This window comes from Nelumbo nucifera, chromosome 1, assembly GCF_055504915.1.
Source record: "Nelumbo nucifera cultivar China Antique chromosome 1, China Antique-T2T, whole genome shotgun sequence".
NCBI lineage: Eukaryota > Viridiplantae > Streptophyta > Magnoliopsida > Proteales > Nelumbonaceae > Nelumbo > Nelumbo nucifera.
Genome location: NC_142649.1, coordinates 142,920,242 through 142,932,897, shown reverse-complemented (window position 1 = coordinate 142,932,897; position 12,656 = coordinate 142,920,242). Strand labels below are relative to the sequence as shown.

The window sequence follows — 12,656 nt, the reverse complement described above, 5'->3', positions numbered from 1 at the left end:
ATTCTAGTATCAAATTGGGTAAGAACAAATTCATGGAACTGCCTCACAAGTTTGGGAACTTCATCACGGGACTTTATAAAAAATAGCCAAGTATATCGTGAAAAACCATCAATGAACAAGATAAAATATTTATAGCCACCCATAGAGGGTAAGTGGTATGGCCCCCACACATCAGAGTGCACAATATGGAATGGAGAAGATCTTTTATTACTCAAAGGGTAACTGCTTCTACAATGTTTTGACAACTCACAAGACTCACAATGGAGACTAGACAAATTAATTCCCTTAAATAGTTCTGGGAATAAATGACTCAATGTAGAAAAAGAAAGATGACCCAAACGAAAATGACATAACATGACACAACTGACATACTCTGAAGATGTAGATCCAAAAGCAGCTTTCCCAGGTTGTCCTTGACACTGTCCAAGAGTATCTAGCAGATATATTCCATTCGCCTCATGGCCACTCCCAATCACTTTCTAAGACTCTAGGTCCTGAAAGACACAGTATGAAGGTAAAAGGGTTACACTGCAATTCAAAGACTTAGTTAGACAGACTACTTACAAATAACAAATTTGTATTCAATTTGAGCACATGAAGAGCAGAAGGAAGTAAAAAAGAGTCTATAACCTTGATAGTTCCCTTGCCAGAGATAGGAGCAAGAGAGCCATCGGCTAAGGTGATCTTATCCCGGCCAGGAAGCAAATCATAAAAGATAAACAAAGTGGAAAGGATGGTCATATGATCAGAAGCTCCATAATCAATAATTCAAGGGATCCTACGATTACCTGAGATAGTTGCATGATTGGCAGTGGCCCTTATACCTGAATGAGAAAATGCAGAAGAAGTTGAATTTCCCGGAGGGTTGGAAGAAGAGGCAGCACTCTCAAGGTGACTGATCATCCTTCCATACTTCTCATATTCTGCCTTCATAACTGCTAATTGTTCACTAGCAGTTCTCTCATCAATTAAGTACCTGTAATAATCTGGACCAGTAGCAATGTTGGTACTTCCAGTCTTCACATTATCAGCCTTCTTTTGGAAACGAGGAAGAAGCTCCGGATGCAGTTTCCAGCACTTGTCTTTTGTATGTTTTGGTTTCTTACAATACTCACAAATAACTTCCTTCTTTCCTGAACCACCTTGACTTCCTGTAGTTCCCTTAGGTTTCAGCCCCATGTTAGCAAAGTGGTCATTTAGACCAGCCCCTTGAACCTGGACTAGTCTCCTGTTTTCTTCACTACTCACCAAGGAATAGACCTGAGACAATGAAACGCTATCCTTGGATAAGATTTTCTGTTTTGTGATGTCATACTCAGGATTCAACCCCGTCAAGAATTCAAAAACCCTGTTTCTCTCAACTAATTTTCTGTAGGTTTCAGCATCATTAGTACTTTCCCAGGCAACAATTTCCATCAAGTCAATTTCTTGCCAAAGAGATTTCAGCATTGTGAAATAAATGGCCAAAGGTCTCTCCCCCTGCCTTAAATTTTTCACATCACTCCCCAACTTATATGCCCTGGCTACATTCAGTTTCTAAGAATAGGTTTTAGCAACAATGTCCCATATTTCCTTTGCTGAATTCATCCATAAATAGTATTGACTGATTTGAGGTTGCACCGAATTTACTAACCATCTAATTACGGTGTAATTTTCTTGCATCCATTTTTCATAAGATGGATCATCTTCCGAAGGAGCCTTCTTGCTCCCAGAGATATACCCCCACTTGCCTCTACTGCAGATATGAATTTTTACTGATTGTGACCATGCCAAATAGTTGGTTCCATCTAGCTTGATTGTGGTCACAGCCAGTAGAGAGTCAACAGAGGCCCCCGGAACCTGTCCGGATTCAGCAACATGCTTGTTTTCAACTTCCAAAGGATCCATCTTAAAAACACTCCAAAATAACTTCTAACAACTTCAATTAACAATCAAGGAAGATAGGAAAAAATATAAGTTGTGAATCAACCTTTATGCAGTCGTACATGTTAACTATGTCACACCTAGAACCCGAGAGAAATAGAAAAAACCCAGCCGCACCTTGTAGACTTCACAAAACGCAAAGCTACTTGAATCGATCTTCAAGATGAAGAACAAGAAGTCATTCAACCACTGAGAGCCAAGGTCAAACTCCCTGTGGGGCCCGCAAGCAGATTTCTCCAGTTAATTAGGGTTTTGGGCAACACACCTGAGACTGTCAAAGTGACGACAAGGACATCCTCCTCTCCAAAAACCACTAACAATTGGACTGAGAACAAATTTTTTTAACTACTCATTCAATTCAGTTCTTCATACACATTGTGTATGGGAAGAAAAAGGGAAAAAAGGAGAAAAGGAGAACTTGCTCTGATACCAAGAAGAAAAACAATCTTTTGAAACAAATGGACTAATAAAAAATAGTCAAAAGGATGATAGAGAACAGCAAAAGAGAGAAGCAAGTAGAGAGAAGAGGAAGAAGAAGATGGTGGCAATAAGGGTTCAGAGAAAGATTTTCGAATGTAATCCTCTCTTACACCCTAATCCCTTTTCATTAACTTAATTTTCAGTAATTACAAAGAGTCCCTTAAATGGATGTTGAGGCCCATTACAACAAAGAACATAAACAAAAGAAATAAGTAAACAGTCTATGGGCCATTCGGCCCATCCTCTCTACAGGTTTCTTCATAGTCGATGCCATACTCCTAACTATATCCCTGGGCAACTAAACGAGCATTTTATTGATCAAGAGATCCATCACATTTTAGCTTAATGTTGTAAACCCAACGGATCCCAACAATTAAGGCATTTGGAAGAGCAGGCACAAGGTCCCAAGTGTCATTCTCATGTAAAGCATGAATTTCTGCATCCATGGCTTTCTTCCAATAAGGGCTACTACTGGCTTCTTGGTAGGAGCGAGGAATATCTGTAGAAGATAAAACAACAAACAAAGAGCTATGGTTTAAAGGAATACCGTAGCAGTCAGGAGGTCTAGATATACGAGTAGAACGGTGAAGAGGAACAAAGGTAAGAGGAGTATCTAAAATAAAGGTACCACTTACAGGGGAGTAGTGTTGAGATGATGACCTAAACCAGGAGGAAGGGGCGAGAGAAGACAAGAAGGTCCTTCTTAGCAGAAGGAGGTGGAGTATCCTATGAATCAAAGTTTGGCAAAACAAAAACAGACAGTGTAGACAATCTAGCAATTCCAGTAAAAAAGGAAATGTACTCAAGAAAAACAACATTATGTGAGATACGAATATGACGAATAGAAAGATCATAGCAAAGAAATCCTTTGTGATTAGGACTGTAACCCACAAAGGCAAACATGACAAACTATGCAAACAATTTATAACGTTCACGAGAGGGAAAATGAATAGAGCACACACATCCAAAAATATGAAGCATAGATAAATCTGGAGAACAACCAAACAACTTCTGAAAGGGAGACATATCACCAAGAACAGAGGAAGGAATATAGTTTATCAAAAACACAGCTGTATTGGCTATCTCTACTCAAAAAGAAGATGGTGTATGGGACTCCTGCAATAATGTCCTCACAACACTAAGGACATGCCCATTCTTGCGCTCAGCCACACCATTCTGCTAAGGAGTATCTGGACAAGTTCATTGCACTTGTATTCCATGATTCTTCAAGTAGGATAAAAAGTCTCCATCAGTGTATTCTCCCCTTGAATCTGAATAGAGAATATGCACTTGTGATTGAAACCAAACCCGTACCATAGCATGGAACAGCCTAAATGTTGGGAATGCCTCTAACTTGTGGTGAAGAAAGTATATCCACATGTACTTGGTACAATCTCAATGAACGATACTAAATGTTTGTATCCAAGTCAGGAAGTGACGGATGTAGTCCAAACATCACTACGTATAAGCTCAAAGGGAGAGGAAGCATGCTCAGACATGTGAGGAAAAGGTAAAATACGACTCTTACTTAAACAACAAGAAACACAAGATGTATCAAAGGTCTACAAGGAAGGAACTCTATTCTTAATAGGGCCTGCATCAAACAAAAATTTTAATTTCTTAGCATGTATATGACCCAAACATTTATTCCGTAAGTCCCAAACATTATTTATGTGACTCAGAAAGGAACTAGAAGTGGAGGAACTGAAATAAGTTGATGATGTTGTTGTTTGAGACTTCTTGAACTCCAATGCAAACAAACAACCCAACCTACACCCCTTCCCTTTCACCTTCCCAGTGTTTCGGTCCTGAATCAAACATTCATCATGAGAAAGTGTGAGAATGTTACCTTCATCAACTAACTAGCCAACAAAAATCAAATTTGTAGTGAGATCAAGAAAAAGAAAGATCTTGGTAAGAGGGACGCAGTGGATGAAAGCTTAAGAGACAAATCACTGTTACCAACGATGTTTAACTTTTCACCATTGGAATTAACAATATATTTGTAATGGGTTTTAGCAAGGTTACTTGGTTGGTTAGGGTAGCCTCCTGTCATATGGTTGGTAACTCTAGAGTCGATGAAAAAACATGAGAAGGAGAAGAACAATAGCTGGAGAACTCACCAGATAAACCAATAGCAGAAAAGGCAGAAGAAATAGTAGATGCCACCAGTTTTCAAATGTTTTCCTCAACCATAGATGCCAAAGAATCGCCGCTAATAGAAGCTTTCTTGCTCCCATGTGTTACAACAGTAGTGTCAATCCCATAGGTTGATTTATCTAGTTTCACAAGAATAATACCAACTCTATCAAAGACCATTTCAGTAAGGAAAAAATAGTCCAGACACAAGATATCAGAGAAAACCAAATTCAGCAACAGTCCATTCTAGTCCAGGGGAAAGAGAAGTATTCCAATGCTAGAGGAACTTAAGAGACCCCAAAAAATACCACAAACAACTTCAGCAATCAAGAACTCAAAGTTGATAGTCCAAAAAAGGCAAGTTTTAGGACTGTCGAAACTAAAATCTCTCAAATATCAATTTGAAATCTAAAACAATTAAATGGGAAGCAAGAAAACCCTAGGACGACACTAGATCTAGGGTTATAGGTTGATTGAATCAGAGAATTGAGAGAAAAAAATGTGATTTACCAACATATCAGGTGTCTTTACCAAGAACAAAGAGGTACCATGTGCTGATCAAAACAACCCTCAGAAAACTCCAAACCAGAAACTGAGTGTAGGGTTAAAAAGAGCTTGAGAGAACATTTCAATTTGGAGAGAAAATCCTAAATCGTAGGCTGGTGTAGAAGGCCTAAAGTCTGTTGTAGTCCAAAAAAGGAAACTGTACAGTATTGCCGCACTAAGAAGATCAGAACTCCTTCAAAAACTTCACCAAATCAGATGTTGTTTGTAGGGTGAATAGATCAGGTCTAGGCGACACCAAATCTGAAGTTTGGCCTCGAACCAATGTCTCCCAAGAGAGATCTAATAAAACCTCTCCTGCCGGTTGTGCAAAGTAGACTAAACGGCAATTAGGGTTAATCAAAACAGCCCTAATCTTTTTCAAAGAACAGAGGGCAATAAATTCTAATAGGATGACAGGATTGCTGCTTCTAGTGAGGGATCAAGAGAAGAAAAAATAGATCAAAGAGCAACTTGCCATGATACCATGTCAACACTCTTGGTCGAATAGAGAATAGAACAAGAATAATCTTAGAGGTGTCCAGAATAGTCAACCCCCACCTCAAAGAGTCCCTTATATATTAAAAGATATGTACAATTACAAGAATATCCATATAGGGCTGAAAGAGAAAAAGAATAAAAAATACAAGTGATGTGATATACAACATGGACTATACTAATAAGATACATCAAGTCACAGATCGAAAAAAGAAAAAGAAAACCCTATTCTAGACTTTCTCTTCATATGTGTTTCTTATGTAGGGGCAGTGGAGAGACCATCTCCCATTTACTAATCTCTTGTTCCTTTGTACAATGTATTTGGGAGTTTTCCTATTCTCCTTTTGGCTACAAGTGGGACTCTCCACGTAGAATCAAGAATGCAAGATGTTTTACAACACATTAGCTATTTGAAGTAAAGCAATTGAGGAAAAAAATAAATTGTGGGTTTTACATGCTTGAAAATGTTTTATATGTTAGGTTTTATTTTTAAATTTTCATTTGAATACAATTTACATGTTATGTTTATGTATTTTAATTTTAGATAATAGGTTTTTTAAAATATTTATTTTAAAATTTAAGTTTATATTTTTAGTAATACTATGTTTAATATTTTTTTTGAATTTTTTGGCATTTTTGTATGTTTGTGCCTTTCTTTGAAAAGGCACGCACCTAACCTTACACCTTGGGCCTCGGGCACAAATTCCCCTTAAGCTTTTTTTGCACCTTGCACTTTTAAAACACTACTTGGGAGGAGGCAATAAATGGTATAAAAGTGAAGGTTGCATTATGGGTTAAGACATTGGACTGCTTTCAGAATTACTCAATTACTGACATTCTAAGAGCATGGAAGGAGGTAGCACAGTCTACTAGAGAAAAAGAAAAAATTCAAGTGGAATGGAAACCCTAGAAGGTAACAAAATGAAACTGAACTTTGATGGAAGCTCCTTGGGTAACCCGGGCATGGCAGGAATAGGTGGAGCAATCAGAGATTCAAAGACAAGGATTTGGCATTATATTTAGGGCCAATTGGGTTTGCAAATTCTTTAAAGGCTGAAATGTTGGCATTGCTGTAGGGTCTTCAGCTGGCAAAGCAACTGGGCCAGGGCTATAGACAGGTGGAGGTAGAAGGGGATTCCAAAGTTATTATATCATGGATGAGGTGTAGCAGAGATATACCTTGGACTCTTAAGCATGCCTTCAAAGAAAAAGGATTGTATTGGATTTAAATGTGAAATTCAAATCGATAAGGAGTGCAAATGGGTTAGATGATTCTCTAGCTAAGCAAGGGGCTGCAAGGAAGCAACTGTACTGGACTTCTTTGTAATCAAACCATTGTTTAATTGGGATGACATTCTTGTCATCAAAGTGTACTGATTTCATACATCTAAATTAACAAAACATCTCTTTTGCTGATAAAAAAAGGCAGAAAGCAAAAGGCCAGATTTTATAGTATTCCTGTTTCAGGTCTAACTGCTGCTACATTAACTCTACATAGGTAATGCAACTTTAATGTTCAAAAATCATGTTTGACGTGATTTGTGGTTTGAAGTTTTGAAGTTTTGAAGTTTTGAAATTTTGAAGTTTTAAAGTTTGAGATTGAAACAGGAAAACCACCTGATGTTCAAAAATCATGTTCGAAAGTTCAAAAATCAAGTTTCTATTGATCATAAAAAAATCATGTTCAGTAGAGACGATTCAACTTGAAACAGGAAAACCACAGCTTGCATTGGTTTCACATTAGAAGAAACATCAAAATGACATTTCTTGAATCAAAACATTCCTGCCTCACTTGTCCTTTGCAGCGCTTACTGGCTGGCATCCATGTGTTTGAAATGCACAATAATATCATGCTCCAAATTTTGTGTTAAATCACCTATCACTCTCTCTGTTCGCACTTCTACCTTAAATGCCATCAGCTGAAACACAAATGATACTTAAACACCATTCAAGTTGCTGATGAAAACTCTCATGTCGGTCCACATAAGAGATAATTGTCACCAACTGTAAGTTTTTGGGAAACATAAAAATATTTTATCAAATATATGAATGACAATGACACAAGATAGCATGAACCAAGATTCAGTAATGGCCCTTTTTAATATGAACTGTGAATTTAGTATAGCTAATTGTGGGGTTTTAGAGCACAGTACCTATGAATTAACTATAGTGAGATTTAAGGGATATTCATGGCTGAGAATTATAAAATTGGTGGAGATTGAGAATGTAAATAAAAAAAAAAGAATAAATGAACGAAAAACTAATGGGTAGGAATTAGACTGGTCAAATAGGGATTTAAGGTTTTAAAGTTCAAGAATTTTGGGATGAAATTCATGAACTATCACTTTATTTCAAAAAGTATCAGTATGACATCTATCTTGATAAGTGCAAAGTGGCATCAAACATTCAAACCGGCCCAAGTCACTGAGCTAAGTGTGACACAGAAGCAATAGAGGAGAAAAGCTTCAAAACGATGGTTTATCCATCTACATATCTTATGTTTCTGACAAAACATTTTCCTATAAAGGCAAGTCTGCTGGGATGGTTCACCAGTCAACAGGAAGCTTTCAAATTGACATTTGAGTGCTGAAATAAATCAGGCATGCTTAAACTGATAGTTGATCTACAACTAAACTCCACAACTTAAGTGGCTAAATTGAAAACCTTATTCATTTGTCCTTTAGTAGATAAATTTTTAAGAAGGTTGTGGGCTCCTTAATGGCTGAAGCTGAAGTTGGGTAGATTATTACACCATTGAATATTTTATTATTTAATTATTTTTATCCACTAAAGACAAAAGCAACAAGTCATTCAATTCAGCAACATCAGTCATTATCAAATAGACCCTTAGACTTAAATTAGGATCAAAATTCAACAGGAGAATAAGAACTGACTCAAACAACAATGAGACTTCGAGGAGAATAAAGTAATTACAAACTCTTACTCTGTGAAAACCAAAGATAACAAACTTTCTTATCGAATATTTCCATAGAGAGATTCTAAGACAATCTAAGATACTTAAAAGACAGTTAAACTCCACACAGAAAATAAATTAAATAACTTACAATACAAGACAACTCAAGTAATACTGTTTCACTTCAGAAGCACATGTTGTTTGTATGTTGGCCATAACTCTATCAAATTACATCCAATTTCTGTTATTTAGGGTTCATAAAATAGGTAATCATTAACATTATCAAAAGCAAGGTTCTGGGTACAATTGGCAAAATGTATCCATTAAGAGAGAGGATGGAATGGAAATTTTTATCAGAGTGAGTTGAGTCATTTAAAAGGTCATTACCCTATGTTGGTGACATGGGTCTTATGAGTAGAGTGGACACAGACCTAGGCTCTTGCATTTTCAAAACAAAGTGTCCAATCTTATAATTGAACCAAACATTCCCATGCTTGTCAGCCCAAGATTTTACCATTACACCAAGTAATGACCCCTCATTGAATTTAATAATGTATCCAAGTGCCAAATTCCTCCTCAGCACGTAAATGAATAGAGTTTTCTTTGTCTTGTAAAAGTTGCATTAGTAGATTCTAGAAACTAACTTATGTCCCTTCTGTTAATCCCTTGCAGTCTATTCAGCCCTAATACAAGTACTACCAAATAAATCCACTTCTTATATTATTAACATAAACAGAGAGTATACCAATAAAAATGCCTCTACCACACATCTCAATTTATATTCAACAAAGACAATGTCAAATTGACTCTAGAAAAGCTCTTGAGTCTGCTTTGTGGAAAAAAGAAAGTCAATTATCTTACGAAGGAGAAGTTATAAGCTATGCATTAGAGCTATTTCCAAACAGTCAATCTAGTCTTTTATTTATTTTTTTTTTTTTTTTGATAAGTGAAGGTAAAATTTTATTAAAGAGCAATAAATATAGGCAGTACAAGCATCCCCAAAAAAGAGGCACGAGGTTCTACCTCTCAGATGATAAACAAATTACAACTAAGCCCAATACAAATTAAATCCTTGTTTACCCCTTGTTTAGCTAACACATCCACCAATGCATTAGTCGTTCTCCTAACCCAAGATATCCTCAAATCCATACTTCTATTAAGCCATTTAAATTTCTTCATCTCATCCTTATATCACAAAATTATAGACTTTGGATCCTTGAGCCATCCTACCACCAATTTTGAGTCCCCTTCAATCTCCACATTTATCAAGCCCAACTCACTTGCAATTTGTACCCCTTTCAAAGCAACAAGCAGTTCCGCCCTAATGGAATCCCCCATTCCCACTGCACCAAAGAATAAAGTAATGGTATTTCCTTTTGTGCCTCTCAATGCCCCTCCTATTCCTGAGGGGCCAAGGTAGCCTTGCCTGCTCCCATCAAAGTTTAGTTTAACTAAGTCTTCAACAGGAGGCTTCCACACTAATATCATCAAAGGACAAATGCAAGAAAGAATCTACTTTTCTAATATAGTATATCACCCTCACCATTATACAATCTTTTACTGCTTCCTTATTTCTCTCCTTTCCTGAAAAAAATCTAACATTTCTTTCTTCCCATAAAGTCCATTATACAGCTGCTCTTACACTTCTCCACATAATTCTTCCCCGTCTTTTATGCCAAACAAATCTGAAAGGGTCAAAAAGCTTTTCCACTTTCATTGGCAAAGTTCACCTGCACCCAAACAAAGAGAAAAACCATTTCCGGATGTGTGCAACAAAAGGACAGGGTATTAGTAAGTGGTAACAATTCTTTTCATTGAATTTACAAAGAGTGCACCAATTTGAGGATAAGCACAAGGAGGGTCTTCTTTTTCGTAACATGTCCATAGTGTTAATCTTCCCATGATACACTTGCCAAGAGAAAGCTCCTATTTTGGTTGAAACAGGCTAATACCAAACTTCCTTAGCAGGGAAAGGCTGAGATAGAGAAAACAAACAAAGAGACTTGAAAAATGAGGCACAAGAAAAGCAACCCTTAGGATGTGGAAACCAAATATGACTAACCAGTTTGGAAGGACCCAAGCAAACAAAATCAAGAAGTTGCAACAGCCCATTACCTCAACTAATTCATCATCCCTCAACCCTCTTCAAAAACCAAAATCCCAATTATGACGCAGTAGAAGAATAGGAGGTGCAATAAAACCCAAGACACACTTATTTTATTACTACAACACATCTTTCAAACTTTTCATTTTTCATGTTCATGCTGTCTTGTGTACTTATTCCATGTTAACTCATGGCACAACTTGCTACAACAAAGAGGATAAAAGGCAACTACTTTCAGGTTGTCTTCAGTTGTTTGTGTGTGCTGAAGGGGGTAAGGGATACAATATGATTAAAATAGTTGATATCTAGCCTTCAATGAATATGAAATTCTACAAATAAATTACATAAGACAAAACCAGATGAAGGACAAAGTTAATAGGAACCCAATATCTCAGAAAAAACCTGCAAAATTCTTGCCAAAGCTTCATCTTCAGAAACTTGACGCTGCCTCTTCACAACTAACTTCTTAGCTTCATCAACCCCTTTTCCTTTGTACGAAACCCTTTTATGTGCTTGAGACGAAGCTATATGTTTATCAACAGTCGATCTTACATACTTAAAAGTATAATGCCCAGGAATCAATTCAAGAATATCACCATCTGCAATCCTAATCTTGTCTCTGGAATACAACTTCCTCCTCTGATCGCCAGAATTAATGACAATTGGATTTGATCCCTCCTACAAATCAATTAAAACATTTTCTCCTATCAGTAAACAATCAAAGTGCATCATTAACAGAAACCGTTTCGAAAATTCAACATATGTTCCTGTTCTTATGTACAAAAGAACCAGATGTCAATTAAAACACTTCAATTCAAATATAGAGGGAAAATGCATGAGCCATTATATAATTAGAAAAGCTAATTATTTCTTAAACAGAACATCTCCAGCTACCTAAATTGACTACCAAGTTTTGCAATCAGAGGTATCGAATTGAAAATTGAGCTTGTCAAAGAGCAACTGCTTAGTAATTTCAGTATCTGATACAACTGCAAACAAATTTCACTCATTGAAGAGAACGAGAAGAGGATAAATATAAATATTCCGCAAAAATTAAAATAACTACTTACTACAACTACATCAACGGAACCATCAATCGAAGCATTGAGAGTAATATGTTTACGGCTCAATCTTTTATCAGAGATGCAGATATCATTACGGCCGAAAACATTGGCCCCTTCTGAAATTGGTAATTTTGAGGCTGAATCGTCTTCCTTCAGATTGTTAGTAAGCGGAATCAAAAATCCAATGTTCACCTGGAATGTTAAAATAGCAAAGTAACAAGTTATATTCAGAGTTCAATCCATAGAGTCGTTACACAAGAACGGCTCTAGAGGAAAGAGTAAGCACCTGAGACTTTGACATTAATGAAAGTTTGCTCGCATGAACACTGACGAAATCAAATGAACCCCGAAGCCCACTTCTCAGAGAATCATCAATGGAATGGAGTGAAGAAAGACCAAAGAATTTTGTTGAGACGAGCTGACGCTGCTTATAGAAAAGGGAGGGAAAAGGATGGTTTCGGCTTCGGAAGAGTGGGACCCGGAGAACACTAAACGCATTTGATTTTGATTTGGGGGAGAAATCTGAGAGAATCGTTGTAAATACTGAGCGGCTCTAGTCTATGTAAGGTAACATAAGTTGTTGATTCCGCGCGCCGGAGTAATGGAAGGTATATGCATACGACGCAACATGCGCATTCTAGTTGACAGCAGACACATCCACGTGGATCACGAAGCAGATAATAAAGATCCACGTAGCCAGTCTTTCACTGTTTCTTTGAGTTTTCTGGACGACCAACCACGGGGTTTACCAAAATGGTTCATCGATGGTTTCGGTTTGTTAACGAGTCAATCTACACTCTACTGTCTAGCCGCATGGCTACATTAGATTTAATAAGTTAAACTAATATAATTAAAATAAAGTTCATTTTATTAATAAGATGAATTAAAATTAAGGGAAAATTTCTGAATAATACCCTTAACAAGGTTGTGTCAAGTCAATCTCCCAACTTCAAAACTTGTCTCTATGTACAAGTATTCTGAATTTTCAAAA

The 12,656-nt window shown here is 36.9% G+C and overlaps 1 protein-coding gene across 4 annotated transcripts in view; it reads right to left on the bottom strand.

Annotated features, from left to right (window-relative positions):
* TDP1 (tyrosyl-DNA phosphodiesterase-like protein) overlaps positions 1–12,249 on the bottom strand; it is a 129,853-nt gene extending 117,604 nt beyond the window's left edge. Inside the window, exons 1-3 of one of the 4 annotated variants that reach the window (XM_088894533.1) lie at positions 11,952–12,249; positions 11,672–11,857; positions 11,004–11,279 (exon numbers count right to left, since the gene is read on the bottom strand). In XM_088894533.1, coding sequence (XP_088750659.1) covers positions 11,004–11,279; positions 11,672–11,857; positions 11,952–11,966 — 477 coding nt within the window. In that variant the 5' untranslated portion in view covers positions 11,967–12,249. Of the gene's footprint in view, positions 1–4,526; positions 4,683–11,003; positions 11,280–11,671; positions 11,858–11,951 lie in introns of those variants that run through there. The other 3 variants (XM_010242623.3, XM_010242624.3, XM_088894534.1) reach the window with 3 other exon arrangements.
* Between the last annotated feature and the right edge of the window lie 407 nt (positions 12,250–12,656).